At 40.2% G+C, this 17,089-nt stretch overlaps 1 protein-coding gene across 2 annotated transcripts in view; it reads left to right on the plus strand.

Annotated features, from left to right (window-relative positions):
- The window catches only part of rsrc1 (arginine/serine-rich coiled-coil 1), a 137,882-nt gene extending 121,915 nt beyond the window's left edge, over positions 1-15,967 (plus strand). The window contains exons 7-9 of one of the 2 annotated variants that reach the window (XM_058418972.1): positions 10,097-10,203; positions 11,099-11,221; positions 14,850-15,967. In XM_058418972.1, coding sequence (XP_058274955.1) covers positions 10,097-10,203; positions 11,099-11,221; positions 14,850-14,942 — 323 coding nt within the window. In that variant the 3' untranslated portion in view covers positions 14,943-15,967. The remainder of the gene's footprint in view (positions 1-10,096; positions 10,204-11,098; positions 11,222-14,849) is intronic. The other variant, XM_058418971.1, reaches the window with a different exon arrangement.
- The last annotated feature ends 1,122 nt before the right edge of the window (positions 15,968-17,089 follow it).

Consider the following 17,089-nt stretch of genomic DNA (forward strand, 5'->3'; position numbering starts at 1 on the left):
GGTCTGGGAGTTCCACAGGGCTCACTGTTATGTGGCGTATGTGGGTGGTGGGCTCATTCTCACCTCATCAAGAAGTGGCCGGTGGTCCTAAACACACACACACACACACGGGAAGGTGGGCAGCCTCTGTGATTGGGTATCACATTTGGGACACACCGGGGTGAAGGGTCGCTCAGCGGGTAAGCATGGTGTGCACATGTTAAATGTCACTCAGCGAGTGGTTTTTTTTTTATTGCACTTTTCACCTTTCTGGAGGCAGGTTTGAGCGCTTTATCTTTAAGGAAGTATTTAACCCATAGATTACATAAAGTGCCTAAAAGGTACCTGCTGTAGTCAGTAAATAACGTTTTAGCTAATAAAGTGTCTTTATTATGCAATATGGCGATATCAGATCGATCTCGTATTAACATATTACCGGTTGCTCCTTTGTCGATTTTCAACAACACAAACATGTTAATAAGATTGCGTTGTTTTCTTTTTATTATATACAGACTGGAGTTCCCAGGGCCGCTCCTCTCAAGGCCGTGAGCTTCTCCACCTGTCAGATATATCCTCGGATATAGATTTGAAGCACGGATCAAAAAAAGGGCAAGAAAACAAAATGGAAATCATTATAGTCACGTCATAAGTTTCTGTAGGTTTCACTCGAACTACGTTTGTTGTGTAAAAGCAAAGCAGGAGGAGCGCCGGCGTGTAACTGAGCGTTTCCCCGAAGCCCGATGACCTCATTTTCATTTTAACGTCCTTCTCCAATTAAGTAATTAGCTGCTGTAGTGTTTTTCTAATTGCAGAGTTATTTATGAAACAGCTACCGAGCAGAAAACCGAGAGCTGTGCACTTTTCCTCCTCATTCATTTAATTTCTCTTCCTCTCAGTCTTCCCCCCATATTTTTTTTTTTTTGAAAGGAGCCTTAATGCATCTTTTATATGACATCTGACTGAGCGGAGCATTACAGCAGGTCAGTATCGTGCAGTCCGCTTGCTCCAGAAGCACTATATTAGTTTAACTAGCAAATATATTGGTCTAAATGTACGTGCGTGAGCCTGGATGTCCGATCAATCTGCTGTTATTGCAGTTGCTTTGTTACTGAATATCAGTTAATATTGTTAATGTATTGCATTAGGGAAAAAAAAGTCTTTTTCTGGACGTACACCTATTCAAAGAGCAAGAAGCAAGTTGCAGGGCTATTAAGGGATTTTAGGAGGATTTACACACACACACACACACACACACTCACACACAGACACGACAGTCCGAATCAGGAGCACGGTGCTGTGATACACTGCAGGTACATGCGGCCGTCTATGGACACTCACCCTGCACTTACACAGCTGGACCTTATTAGCCATGTCTCTGTCTTAGACACACAAAACATTCAGTGGACCCATTGCTATTGAAATTCCAACTATTCAAATATAAACCACACTATTTAAAGGGTGCACAGTAATATTTTGGAGCTACAGAGTTTCATTTTCTTCTTGATTCAAACCTCATCAGGTCAAACACAGGGGTGCCAACATTTATGCACCAGCTGTAGATTTTGGAACCTTTTATTTTTTTTATATCTAAGCAGAACAAAATGGGTTGAAAAGACAGCTGACACGTGAACGATGCACATTATCTCCCGGCAGCAGTTTCTTTCACTTTATCTGGATGACCTGTAAATTTTTGAACCTCAGGCTTTGTGAGCTTTTAGATCCCCAAAAAAGTGGGCAGGGCTACGGTGTCTGCTTAGAAACAGCACAGAAATGTCCTCTTTCTGCATTTGTGCTCTTTATCATTTATCTTTTATGGAGTTCCACCGATATGGGCTTTTTTTTATGTTATAAAGTCGCGTTTTTCTTTCTTTCTCCTAACAGCTAGTATAATCCGGCAGTACGTAGGCCGCATGCTCCGGTCTGGCCCAGTGCCACATCATTCTGAGATCGTTTCATTTTCAAATTTCAATTCTATGTCCAGTAAACGTTCCCACTCATTCCCTGCTGCCGTGTGATGAAAGATTGTGTCACGCCATAAAACTCAGCCTACTCGAGAACAGGTTACCCAGAGCAGTCCCCGGTGTTGTGTTATAAGTGCTCCCTGTGTATTAGGTGATGTTGAGCTGATGCGCTTATGTTACAGACTCCAGGAGTCATATGAAGGGCACTTCTGGGTGAAATTCTGTCAATCAATGCTTATTTAAATTAAAAAAAAAAAAAACAATGATTTATCATACATGTTTTTATGATGGAGTTTTAGCTAACTTTCTAACACTTGGAGCGTTGCATTAAAAAAGTAAGAAAGGCTTAGAAAGGTCTGTTTGGTGGTGGTCACTAAAACAAGCAAGCAAAATATTCAATTTTTTTTCAATATTTTGCACATTTAAATAGTGTTCTCATAATAAATCGTTATATATTTCTTTATTAAGAAATATTTTGAGATCTTTAGGGGAACCTGGCTATAAAATATCTGCCAAAAAACAATTCAAATTTTTTTTTTTTGCTTTTTATTTATTTATTTGTTTGTTTGTTTATTTATTTATTTATTTTAATTTAAAAATTAAATTTTAATTTTATTTACCTTTTTTTTTTTTTTAAATCCTATCCTTTTGGCTGGATCTGTAACATATACCTACCATAGACAAGAATTTTGACACATTTCTTTGCACTTTGCCAAAAAAATAAATAAATAAAAAAAATAAGCCGGAAACCTGTTTACTCCACACTCACTTACAGTAATAATAATAAAAAGAAGAATAGTAATAAGAAGCAGCTTTTATGGATTTTTCAGTCGACCTTATCTGTAAATTATCTCTTAAATCTTTGAGATCATGTGGCGATGTGTTAAGTCAATCTGATAGCACATACACCATAGAAGCTGTGGACAAAGCAAATATTTTATTTATTATATATTATTTATTTAATGTCGCACAACCCTGGTCCATGGCGGTGCACGAAGCAGTCAGCGTGTTCATCTGTGAGGCCTGCTTTGGGTCATGAACCCGCTGGCGTCGTTTTTTCTCTGAACAATAAGGAAATGTAATGTAGATTAAAGCAGTCCTGCTATGGCGCGCTTGCACGTGTTGCACATTGATGTTCACCTCCGTGGACACCAGCACGCGTACACAAACGTGCATCATTCATATCATTGTGCTCAGCTCTTACTCTCCGGGGACACGAGTGACATCTGGCACGAGCTGCCACCGTGTCCTCGTACGTGACCCTACGCTAAAGAGCGGAGGGGAGGAGGGGGGGGGGGGTTATTCTACATCACAGCACACGCCAAATCAGGAGCCATGATGAGTTCTGTCAGCTGTGTGCGAGACAGTTTTGTGTGTGTGATCCTCATTCAGACATGGTTTTGTCGCTCAAGCCTCACGACGTCACATGCCTTCCTCTCTTTCTCCCTCTCTCTCTCTCTCTCTCTCTCTCTCTCTCCATTGAGATCTCATTTGTCAAGGCCGCCAGCAGCAGGGTATTAGTTATGCAAATATTGACGTGCCGCTTTGGCCTGGTAGCTATCAATTGAAATCAGCAAATCGATGGCCCTAATAGCTGCTCATTACGCACTTGATGCATTTTCAGGGATACCATCGGAAGCTGCCAGCTCGCCTAATCAATGCAGTCAAAAACTATTACCTCCCTCCAAGTCAGATACCTTTTTCATTCGCTCTGCACTACTGTTTAAAGCCACCTCATCTTCTCACAAATCCACGGGCCTACAGTATATTCCTGGAGTGGAAGTTCTTCCATGTATGTTTGTATAGACTTGGTTAATATTCATTTAAATTATATTGAGCTTGCATAATCTGAAAAGATTTAATCCGATAACAGAATACATTTTTTATGTAAAAAAGAAAAAGTTGAGCATTATTCGATTTCTCCCATAATGTACATAATGGGAAGATCACATCGAAACTTCATTTCACTTCTGAGTTACGCCTGCAGGCCTGAAGCTAAAAATCAAGGCTGCTGCTTTCTTCCTCTCTACTCCAATTCCCTAAAGCCTCCACCACACACTCTCCATCAGAAGTGGACACAGTCTTTATTTAGACTCCAGATTGGAACAGATAAATAAGACGGGTGCTAATGGGAGAAGTCGAGCTCTGGGTGGGTGTCGGGGGCTCGCCGGGATAAATCATTAGATGGAAGGTTATTGGAAATGCAGCGGGATAAAAGAGCGAAGAAGCCAGTAATTGCCTTAAAGCTCAGACTACAAAGCCTCACTCGGGCTTTTACAAGGCCAGCCGGCAACAAAAGAGCCGTAATTTATGAGCTCAGCGTAAAAGAATAGCATAATTGCATTAAAAATTAATGCTAATGAGGCCCAAAATGGGGAAGGTGGTTGTTATGAAAGTTTGTATTCATCTTCTCCGGCTTGAATGATGGGCCGGTGGCTTGATTAATGGCTTAATTTCTATCAATTAGCAGGCAAAAAGATTCTCCACAGAGACAGGAGGGGCTCAATTGAGCGTTGAATTACATATCCCGGCCTGGTGAGGAAAGGGTAGAGGAGAGGGCAGGAGACTCAGCCACTTTTCTCTGTGCGTGTGTGTGTGTGTGTGTTGGTGTGGGTCAGTGTATGATTCTGTTTAAAAATCCAGGTTGGAGAAGCAACACACAGGTCTTAGGGTTGAGTACTGCTTCTCCTTCCACATCCTCTGTCTTGTTGCTTTCTCTGTGTGTGTGTGTGTGTGTGTGTGTGTGTTTATTTAGAGTGCTTTTTCGGTTGCTTTCATCCTCAGCAGCGATGCCATCATTAAGCCTCGTTTTACTGTCTTTCCCGTCGCCTAATTGAAGTTCATGACATTCTAAAGCCCTTTTGAATTTCCAGGCATTTTGTAACCAACTGCCTGATGATGGGCACTTATTTATTTATTTTCTTATTTATTTCTCAGCCCCGACGAGATCCGGCGTAATTGAGTTTGCGGAGCTAATGCGTTCAATTACGAGAATTAATCAGGCGCACCGAAATGGCCGTAGTCCCCCCCCCCACACACTTTTCTGCCTCCTGACCCTCGCTCACGTGTCGCAGATGTAGATTTAGATCACTAATGAGGCAAGGAAGAAACCGTACGTGGGAACTCATCCTCTTCTGCAGATACCAGGATTATAAATCATTTGGGTGTACAGGTGTAGAAGGTATCATGTAGGGTGCGTTGAAAGGATGGCTCGGTTCGAGTACATCGTGAATAAGTGTCCTGGAATGAACATAAAGCTCATAAGTAAACCCTGTGAAGTATCAATATTTGATCATACTGCATGATGAAACTGCTCTTGGATGGAAGAAGCTCAAAGAGATTTACAGCAGTAACCTAAACGTGTGGGTTTACAGAGCAACGTCTCAGAAATGAGAGTGAACAAACACAGATAGCTGAAACGTAATCGATTCGGTTCTGCTGGAAAACGGAGGTTTTTTTATCTCCAGCTCTGTAGACCTTCCACTTTCTTCAATTCCGACACGGCTTCTCATGTTATTCAGCGCTCCGTGAGGTGACGTGTCAGGAACAGGTATGAGGAATGTATTAAGGAGCTGGTGAAGGCAGGATCATGTTAGTTTCTCATATTACACTCTTTATAAATGAGAGTTTGAAAGCATTTCCATTGTGTGCTTTGGGATTTTGTCTGTAAGATTAACTTCATGAGGATTAAAATAGCCAAAGATAGAAATATTTCGTTCTTTTTATATATAAAGTTTCTTCACTCACAAACTGCATGCAGCTTCTTATTGATTTATTTTAATTAATTAATTAGTTAATTTATTTATTTATTTTTATTTTTTTCACAGAATTAGCAATACACAATTTATACTCACCTAACTTCATGATAATGACACTGACATTAATGATGCTCTAATACGTACATTTTATTTTTATTGTTATTATTATTAATAATAATTTAATCTATAATTTGGGTAATAGGTTGCACATCATATAATAAAAACAATAATAATAATAATAATAATAATTATTATTATTATTATTATTATTATTGTTTTTATAGCAATAATAATAATAAGAGAGAGAGAGAGAGAGAGAGTTTGATTTTCTCCTTCCGATAATTGTGTTCAGGTAATGAGGTTGAGAGAATGTTTGTGGGACTCGAAAATATTTTTTATAAAAAGTCACGTTTCAAACAAAAATATGTGACTTCTGAAGTATTTTTAATAATAGATCTATTAATTATATTTCAAGTGTAGTTATAGTGGGTTGTGATGGGAATTTTTATTTATTTATTTATTTATTTATTTATTTATTTATTTATTTATTGTTTTATTACTGTTTTACCAAGATATTTAACCGAAACATGCACACAAAGGGACTATAATACACTTTTTATCTTTATTTCTATAGCATTTCTTTATCAATTGACACGGACAAAGCAGCTTTTCAGAAATATTTTATAGATTTATATAAATGATAAAATTTCAATTTATTCCTAACGAGCAAGCCGGAGGTGACGGTGGTCCTTGAGACGATATGAGGGTGAAATCCTGACTCAAAATGGAACCTCATCCTCGCCTGGGTGATGCTGGAGAGTGTGATTATAATTTATTTCCCTTCTGTAACTGTGCACTATATGCTGAAAAAGTGTAAAGCTAGGTTACACGTGTTTTGTCGTTAATTTGTAACTGTGATATCAGTGGGACACTAATGACCGCCTAATCGTGGAATCACCTATAATATCACTAATTATATGTAGTATATGTGACGGAATTGCATGTGTTCTTATTATTACTGTGCACTGAAGAATCCACAGGAAAGTCTGATCGCTCTTTAATGCAAAAGCATGGAGGAAGTCGAGGACGGTCACGAGCCATTCGTCTGTTCAACACCTCCCTCTGCTGGAAAACCGTTGCCAAGCCTCCTGCTACGAGAAAGACGAAGAGCGCCATAATTTCCTGATTGCAGATTCCTTATTGGAAAAGGTCGGCCTGGTTTGCCTGCAGCTTTATCCTTCTCTCTCTGTCTATGAGAAAGACAAAGAGCTTCTTAGAGCCTACGATAATTTATTGATTTTGATGTCTCGTTGGACTGTTTGGGCCAGTTTGCCTTCAGCTGCTTTAATTATTCACGCTTGTTTTAACATTTATACATGCCTAGAAGCATGTCCAAAACCCAAAGTGGTGTTACACACTGGAAATGGAATTCACAGAACCTCGGGATATGGTTTAAAGAAGAAAGCTTGCATATGGATCATGGAATGCCGTGTAGGCAACTCGTCCATCTGAACCGTCTAATAGTTTTTAATTGTATTTATTTATTTTTTAACTTTTTCCCCATTCACAGTCTCTGAATTCTCTCGTCTCATTACGTTCTCTTTCACACGGCAGACGTTTTTTGCGACGAGCGTGTAATGCAGTGACGACGGTCTCGGCACTCTGAATGAATGTCTTGGATAATGTGTCAATATTAAATATCAACTTTGACCTGGCTTTGCGCTGACGGCGGCTGGCAGTGGCCTTTCTCCGGCAGCGTTATCGATTTCCCGCTGTCTGCGTCTCGCCCGGGCCCCCTCTCACCGAGTCCATTATTTTTGATTTTCCTATGAAATACATATCTTTCCCTACTGACATCTGACAAACAGCATATGGAAGTCATTTTATCTACCAATAATGTGTTTGTCAAAAAGCATGAGGCTTTTATAGAATCCCGGGCCGAGGATAGGTTGTCACAGGCTTGGTGTGTGTTTCTTGGTGTTGGTGTATCAGTTATTAAGACACTCTATACACACACACACACATACATACACACACACACAGTTGGGATTAATATCAGGGGTGATTGAGGGGCATCGGGCACCGGACTGCTGTCATGTGAAGGACAGGCTGCTGGAGAATATTGTGGCTGGTCTTTTCTGTGTGTGAGAGTGTGTATTTTTTTTTTAACCTGTCCTCCTAGACTGTTGAAGTAATGAGCAATATTTTGGGAGACTTTTTTTTTCTCTCTCTCTCTCTCTCACACAGACACACACACACACACAGTCATTCTCACAGCTTCAATACTGAACATTCATGCCTGTGACTTCAGCGTGTGTGTGTGTGTGTGTGTGCGCTAAGCTTTTACCTGTCTGAAAATTTGCATATCATTTTAGGATGTCAGAACAAACTTTATGGAAAATTTTTGTACGCTAAAAAAATCTGTTTAAATATAGCTTTTTTTTGTCTTCAAATGACGATAAATACAGAATTTTTGGTTTTTGATGCAATATATTTCAATGGCATTTCAGTTTTCTGATTAAGAATCCAGTAGCTGTTATCCTCACTGTCTTTTGTGCTTCTCTGTTTGAACACTATTCATGTTTTCATCTTTGATATTCTGCTCATATATTGACCCAAAATGTTTGTTTATAACACATATTGACCAAATGACCCTGGCATTTAAGAGGTCTGTGAATAAACGCACATCATATTATAAAATATGTATCAATTTCTTTCAACTACATTTCTGAATCTGGGGACAAAAATTGCTTGTTTTTGCCACAATAGTGTTAAAGCTCCTTCACAGTTGTTACCTGTTTCGTACAAATACACCCAGTACAGCTACATATAGAAGCAAATGATGTATGTACAATATGGATAGAAATCAGTTTACCAAACAGTACATAGTTTTGTATTTATATATATATATATATATGTCATGGTTCACAGTTTCACTCTTAAACAGGAAATGATCCTTGATTCTGCGTACTTAAGGTTTATATTCGCAGCTTGTTGCTTTTCTGTTTAGCGTCTGATTGATCAATTTGCTCTCCTCAAGTTTACCGTAAAGCCTTACTAAAAGACAAGCTGCCCAGTTTTTACTTCTTTGTTGAATATTTTCATCCCCTCTTTTTCCTCTTCTTGCCCCAGAGTGTAATGCCTACTTCCTTTATACTATCCCCTATATAGTGAGATATAGTTAATAGAAAGCCATTTGAGACCGGTTTTTAACTGTCTGGTCTGTAAATATAAAAATAAAAAGTAAAAGTAAGGAATTAAATTTGTCAAAGATAAAACAAAGCAGATCTGCTGGCATTAGCAGACCTAATTACTGTTTGGATATTTTACATGCTAATATTTCATTCTAATACAGTAATGCAACTGTGAAGGACTTTGACAAGCCTAATGTATGTACTCAGAACTCAGTTTTAAAGAATGATTCCCCAAAAATATCTATAGTATGTGTAGCCGTTCAGATTGTTGTGTAAATGGTGTGTTTATGGCAGCCAGTGTTCCTTCACCAGCACCAGCACTGCTGCCTCCACTGCTACTGCTGCTGCTGCTGCTAAAGCGCATAAAAGCCAGAGCAAATATTCATTTATTCATTAAACAAGCAGAGCAGGAAGATGTGTTGTGACAGTCATAGTTAATGTGTGGAATTAATTCGTCTCATTAACATGCCAGCGAGGATGTACGCGTGTGAAAGAAACAGTCGGTGTGTGTAGCGAGAGAGATCACGCTGAGTATATTTGTGCTTCTTTACATCTGATCCACTTTTGTCCAACGATAGGATTAAAGTAGGTGGATTTATTAAAAGCGTGCGGCCTGCAGCGAAGGAGAACGCAGGGATAGATAGATAGATAGATAGATAGATAGATAGATAGATAGATAGATAGATAGATAGATAGATAGATAGATAGATAGATGGATACATGCATGGATGGATGGATGGATGGATGGATGGATGGATGGATGGATGGATGGATAGGGAGGGAGGGAGGGATGGATGGATAGATTACATAGATTACAGATGGATGGATGGATGGATGGATGGATGGATGGATAGATAGATAGGGATAGATGGATTACATAGATTACAGATAGATAGATAGATAGATAGATAGATAGATAGATAGATAGATAGATAGATAGATAGATAGATAGATAGATAGATAGGTGTATGTATCAAGTGACTGGTAATATAATTATTGTGTAATCTTTAATTAAACCTGCTGTTATAAGTATATATGAGTTATGTTCTTCTGAATTGCTTGTATTTGTTTTCTTCTGTGTAATATGTTCCCGGTGCAACGAGTTAATGTTTATCAGATTGTCCCTAGTGCTTTTTCCCCCTTGTCCTTTCTAGTTTGACCTCCCCTCTGCCTTCTGCCTTCTTTTCCCTCTCCCCTTCTGCAGAGGAGGTCTCTCTCGCCGAGCAGGTGAGGAGGATAAAGGAGATCGAGGCCATCGAGAGCAACTCTTTTGTTCCTCAGGCTTTCAAATCATCCCGGGACGCCGGCAAGGTGCGCTCTTCTCTCCCTCCTTCTCCCACTGTCTTTCCCCTCCCTCCCGCTTTCTCTCGCATTTCATTTACCTCACATCTCCTTCTTCATCGGCGTGATTAGATTTGCTGCTCGCCGGCCCATATTCCGTCTGTGGACAAACGGAATCATTCCCATTCAGTGGCGTTTGAGCTCCGCTTTGCGCACAATAGACGGTCTGAAAAGCGTCTCCCTGAAGTGTCCGAGCCGTTCCCACAGAAATCTGCACTGAAGTCGCTCGTAACCGAAGCATCATGTCCACATTACCGATTAGATTAGAAACCAACACTCGCTCATCTCCAGTGTCCAAAGAGTTGATCTGGTTATTTCTCCAGAAGGACATGCAGAAAGTCTGTCGCATCACCTACGAGTTCAGTGACCCTACAGCAGAACCAAATCGTTCACACTTTCACCATATGAATCTATGCAGCACATGAGCTGATACACACACACACACACACACACACCGTGCAGTGCTCTCGTGTCTCACGTGCACAAGGTGACCGGATGTGTACAGGTGTGAACTTGTAGTCGAGTGTGACTGTGCAGACGGTGCCATCATGTGGACAAGCACCAAAACACACCGTAGTTTAATATTCACCTGGAGTATTATACATAATGAAAAAATTGTTAAATATTTATTATATATATTTATAATATTTATTATTTATCTGTTTACATTAAAAAAAATATTTCAGCGTTAATAACATTTTTTTTCTTTAAGGTTTTTAAGGTTTTTTTTTTTGTGCATCTTACCTTCATCCAGTTAAATCATTAGACCATTAACGATGTCTTAAAAGTGTTATGTGTTTATTCTAAAATTCATTCTGTGCCTTTAAAACAATTTTTTTGTCTAAACAGTATAAATTGTTTACAGGGAACCGAATCTGTGGAAACGCAGGAGGCGGGGTCTGGTGTGACACCCACTGTGAAAGAGGAAGTCATTGCTCTGCCCACTGTCATCAAGTACAGCAACAGCGACTCTCTCGCTCACCCCAGTGTAAGCCTATAGCTTTCTCTCCGCTCCTTTCCTTTTTTCCTTTTTTATTCCTGGGTGTAATGTGTCTGTCAGTGATTTTAGATCTGATTTTTATTTATTTTTTTCTTTAACATTGATGTTTTCTAGCAGTTTGTATTTTATGCATTCAAAATTCACTCATTGAACTTTTTTTTTTTTATTATTATTATTATTCATGCAATAGTCTATCCTATTTAAGGCTGTACTTTCTGACAGGTTTTATTCTGTCTGTAATATTGGCAGCCAGAATTTCCCGCGAAAGCTCTCTCCATCTCAGCGGCGGTGCCGCAAACTCGGTTACGTATGACGGATGCAGATGAGCCTCACGCAGCCTGATCTATGCGAGCAATATGCCCGAGGCGCGCGAGCCTCCCATCGCCAGTAATGATTCAATCATTTAGCCCGCCGCTGCTTACTGTATCTACTGTAATTTCAAGTAATTTTAGCAGAGCGCAGAGGCCGCGTTGGTGTGTGTGTCCTACACGCTGATAACACACGAGGAACCACGCAACATGCATCCAGAAAGCATTAGCAGAAGTGTGTGTGTGTGTGTGTGTGTGTGTGTGTGGCTCCTGTGACAAAGTAGAGGCCCTACAGCGAATGCTACAGGCAAAACCTTAACTCGACATAAATGATACACTTATCTCTACTCCCGGAGCCGCCACACACTAACTCTCTCTCTGTCTCTCTCTCTCTTTCTCTCTCTCTCTTTCTCTGTCTCTCTCTCTCTCTCTCTCTCCCTCTCTCTCACACACACACACACACAGTGTGGGATGGAAGCGATCATTCTTTCCTATCCGCAGATTTGATTTCACGCCTTTCGTGTTGTTTGGATGAAAGTAAAGACTGATGAGCGCCGGGGAAGAGTCTCCAACTTCCAAACTTAAGGAACTCATAAGCCCAACTAATGCGGGAATCACTCAAATCCTGCTTTCACGCTGACACCCAAATCACTGTTATGCATTACGCTGTCATATGCGCTTAGGATACGACAGCATTTACTGTCGCTCTCCCTCCCCTCTCTCTAAATCGAATCAAGCCAGCGAGCGTCTTATATGAAGCAAACTCAGGCAATTAGAGCTCGAGACTGGCGTGCGTAAACAATATAAAAGAGTTGTTATAATGGGTTACATAGACTTCTGATCTGTGATGTCTGCCATTAGTATATCTTGGCCAAATACGTAAAGTGGATTAAGGCTGTAAATAGATTACCAAGTGATGCCAGTGTTAGGGAGAGTACTTGTAGGGAATTTAAAATTACATTCCACTGCCGTACTTTGAATATGAAAAGACATGTGAACACAAGCCAAGCACAGTGAACAGGATTAATGAACAGAGTATGCATATATATATCAATTTAAACAGCAATGCTACGGAGAGTAGGCTAGCGAAACGTAATAAGCAAGCCAAGTTTATCGGTTAAATCCTGATATCTATCTTATTTGTTCTAATTCCATGTTCAGTAGTCATCTGTTATTTTCTCTTTGCATTACCCGTTTCTCCTCCTGCTTTCTTTCCTCTTGCTTTTCTCCAAAGCAGCTTATAATTGGGAACAGATACAAGCTATGATAGTTGAGAGTTAGGATTCTGTTCAAGGGCCCAACAGGGGGCCCTCGGGCATTTCTGGGATTCAAACTCTCAGCCATCCGGTTTAACCAATAAGTGAATATGCAGAATGTTTCATTGGCTTTATATGTGTTTATCTGTAAATGTGTAAGTGCAGAGGATTGCATCATGTGTAAGATACTGCTACTAATAAGAACAGTATCTGTAGAGCCGTGTGGTGGCACAACAGGGAACCATACGGCTCGGGTTTGATCCTGGACTTGGGGTATTGTCTATGCTGAGTTTATGTGTATGTTATTTCTGTGTCTGCATGACTTTTCTCCAAGGTCTCTGGTTTCCTGTCACCTGCCAAAAACATGCCTGTAGGTGGATCTGTGATATAAACTGCCCCATCCGTGTTCATGTGCGAACGTGTGTGTAACTCTGGTGCCCTCTGGTGGACAGCCATCACATTTAGGCTGTATTCCCACTTCACACTGAGTGTTCCTAGGACAGCAGGTCCACCATGATCCATTTCAGGATAAAATACCTGCTGTAAATGAAAAGATAACAATTTGGATCCTTGAGGATAATGAAACTAGAATTCATACTTTTTGTGCACCTCTTGTACTGTGAAACTCAATTTCCAGTAACCCTCCAGGAATACCCTCTGCCAGTGGTACCAAAGGTCTAATGACATGAAATCCCTTCTTCAAAAGGTCTTTATTTTAAAAGCTTAAGCATTCGTCTTTAGTTTTATGCCTATAAATAAGACAGTTCAAAAAGTTTTATATGTTTGTCATGGACTAAAATTAGATGCATCCATTTTGAATTGGACGTGTGGAGACTAAACACATATTTTTGCTCATTGTATTAAACCTTTCATTCTCAGCTAATGTAGCTTCAGATAGATACAAGAATATCTGATAAAGAAGCTGAGTCAGTTTATGTTTTGAAAACAAGAGAACTGTAGATGTTATTGTGGAGATTTCATCAGCTCTGCTACAGTTTCATATGCTCGGTTCATTCCCCTCGGTCCTTCAGTTGTTGAACCCTGCCCTTAAGTGTCTAACACTCATGAAGCACTTGATTAGATGATGAGGCAACGTAGGGAAATTCTGAAGCTGTGCCAGTTGTGGCATCCCAAGACTGAGAATCTCTTTACTGAATGAGTTCTTGTCAGGTAATACACTATAGTGGCAAAAGTTTTGGGACATTGAATTCAGGTGTTGTTTTTCAGGGGTCAGGTTAGGCCTCTTAGTTCCAGTGAAAGGAACTCTTAATGCTTCAGCATACCAGCAATTACATGCTCCCAACTTTGTGTGAATAGTTTGGGGATGACCCCTTCCTGTTCCAACATGACTGCACACCAGTGCACAAAGCAAGGTCCATAAAGATATGGATGGGCGAGTTGGGTGCGGAGGAACTTGACTGACCTCCACAGAGTCCTGACCTCAAACAGATAGAACACCTTTAGTATGAATTAGAGCAGAGACTGTGAGCCAGACCTTCTCATCTAACATCAGTCCCTGACCTCACACATGCACTTCTAGGGGAATGGTCAAAAATTCCCATAAACACACTCCTAAACATTGTGGAAATCCTCCCCAGAAGAGTTGAAGCTGTTATAGCTGCAAAGGGCGGGACAACTCCATATTACATTCATGTGCATGTAAAGGCAGATGCCCCAGTTTTGGCCTGGCTCACAGTCTCCGAGCCAGAATCCCAAAGGTGTTCTTTCGGGTTGAGGTCAGGACTCTGTGCAGGCCAGTCAAGTTCCTCCACACCAAACTCACTCATCCATGTCTTTATGGACATAAATGTCTGAAGCATTAAGAGTTCCTTTCACTGGAACTATGAGCCCAAGCACAACCTCTGAAAAACCACACCTGAATTCAATGATTTGGAGGGGTGTCCCAAAACTTTTGGCAATATAGTGTTTAAGGCACCTGCGAGTTACAGTGACACCTGCTGGTGAGCTTTGGAACATTCAGCATGTCAGAATTTCCCCTAAAATTCTTCTAATCACACTGACACTCTCTCTCTCTCTCTCTCTCTCATTCAGTTATTCCTAGACAAGGAGGAAGCGGAGAAGTTGTGGCTAAATCGACTCCTGTCACTGCGCCAGGAGAGGCTCATGGGAAGTCCAGTGGCCTGAACTCATCTTTGCCTAATAAAGATCTGAATATCATCTTCTTAAATATGTTTTTTTTTTCTTTTCTTTTAATTACTGTGCTTTTTATTATTAGAGGCTGCTTGATTGATTTCATTCAGGAAGCCGATATACTTGAGTGATTCATTACACCTTCAGGGATTTCGTCCGATACGTTTACTTGACCTGCATTAGTAGTATTAATGATTTTTTTTTTTCATTGTGTTAAATCCATTAACACCCGATTCATAATGTAAGGAAGACAGTTTCAGAAATATTTGGATTCTGTTTAAAAGGAATATAGAGGAAAAATTGCATCATCATACTACAGACATCAAACTTCATTTGTCCTTCTTTATGTGATGCCAGAAGTATGATGTAGTTTAGTTTTCCCAGGAAGTGGAAGTAAATGGAGTTTAGATATAATGTTGTCACCTTGGGGAAACACAAGATGTTTTCATCTCATAAACGTTCTCAACCCAAAGGCTGATTAAATGTTAGTTTCTTGTTTAAAACTCTGGAACTGGTTTTTACTTAGTTAGTTCTTGATCTTTTCCAAAATAAATGGCTCTATTTTCATGGCCCAAATTTGTGTTTTCTCTTCTATCATGTATTTAATCAGATCGTGTCTGGCAGATTTGTTTTACAGTTTGCTCCACTGTCCAGCCTTGATGTCCTTCTGCCCAGACAAATTAAATTCTTAACGTAAAGTGTTGCTTGGCCGAATTAAAGCATCAGGATTGTGGGTTGGTTCCAGATCTTAGGTTTCTGTCTTTGTGCAAGTTTTCCTCATTGCCCATGTGGGTTTCTTCTGGGTTTTCTAATTTCCTCCCACCTTTCAAAAACATACCACTTGAAGGATTGGCTATGCCGACGTTCCCCTAGGTGTTACAATGCGCTAATGTGTGTGTATGATGCCTCAATTAATAAACTACATTATTTAAAAAAAATATGTATATTTTTAGAAAAAGGCTTATGGTTGCAGAAATGTACTGTGATCTTGTATTATTATTATTTTTGACAAAATGATAAAAAGACAGCACTGTGTGTGTCTGTGTGTGTGTCTTTCCTCCAGCAGGTGGTGTGTTATTCATTCGTCCAGCAGGCTGTGTGTTATTCATTCATCCAGCAGGCTGTGTAATGCCTCCTGCCTGCTGGATTGTCTTACATTAATGTTTCACACTTCCTGAAGTGGACATGATGACATGAAGACCTAATCCACTGTTCACTTGGAGGCGGTTTAGCTGATGAAAAATTGTAATCAGACTGCAGTTGTCATTAGAAGGACATGGTTAGCATTCCTTTAATGTTGCATTAGGTTCGATTAGTCTTTTCTTCTAAATTGACCACTAATAATAACTTTCCAGTAAGACCACTCCCACCCATGGTCACAAACCTCTGCTCCCAGGATCTACAGTGGAGTGTATAGTGTATAAAATGAGGGACGGGAAGATCATCCAAACACAAACATGCAATTAGGACCAGAAGACAGGTTTCCAAACAGGTTTTCTCAGCAACTTTTGCTAAGGTCAAGGCTTAATCCACTGGATATGTAAGATATATTCTACATACACTGATCAGCCATAACATTATGAGCAGTGAGAGGTGAAGTGAATAAGACTCTCCTCATCATGGAACCTGTTAGTGGGTGGGATATATTAGGCAGCTAGTGAACATTTTGTCCTCAATGTTGATGTGTTAGAAGCAGGAAAAATGGACAAGTGTAAGGATTTGAGCGAGTTTGACAAGGACCAAATTGTGATGGCTAGACCACTGGATCAGAGCGGCATTCCCTGATGGCTGTGGCCTCTTTTAGCAGGATTATGTGCCGTGCCACAACGAGTTTGCGGTGTTGACTTGGCCTCCAAATTCCCCAGATCTCAATCCAATTGAATATCTTTGGGATGTGCTGGACAAACAAGTCCCATCCATGGAGGCCGCACCTCACAACTTATAGGATTTAAAGGATCTGCTGCTAACATCTTGGTGCCAGATTCCACAGCACACCTTCAGGGATCTAGTGGAGTCCATCCCTCGATGGGTCAGGGCTGTTTTGGCAGCAAAAGGGGAACCAACACAATATTAGGCAGATGGTCATAATGTGATACCTGGTCTGTGTATTTTATTTGTACAAGTAAGAAATTAAAACAACA

The sequence above is a fragment of the Hemibagrus wyckioides genome, linkage group LG20 (genome assembly GCF_019097595.1).
Source record: "Hemibagrus wyckioides isolate EC202008001 linkage group LG20, SWU_Hwy_1.0, whole genome shotgun sequence".
Taxonomy (NCBI): domain Eukaryota; kingdom Metazoa; phylum Chordata; class Actinopteri; order Siluriformes; family Bagridae; genus Hemibagrus; species Hemibagrus wyckioides.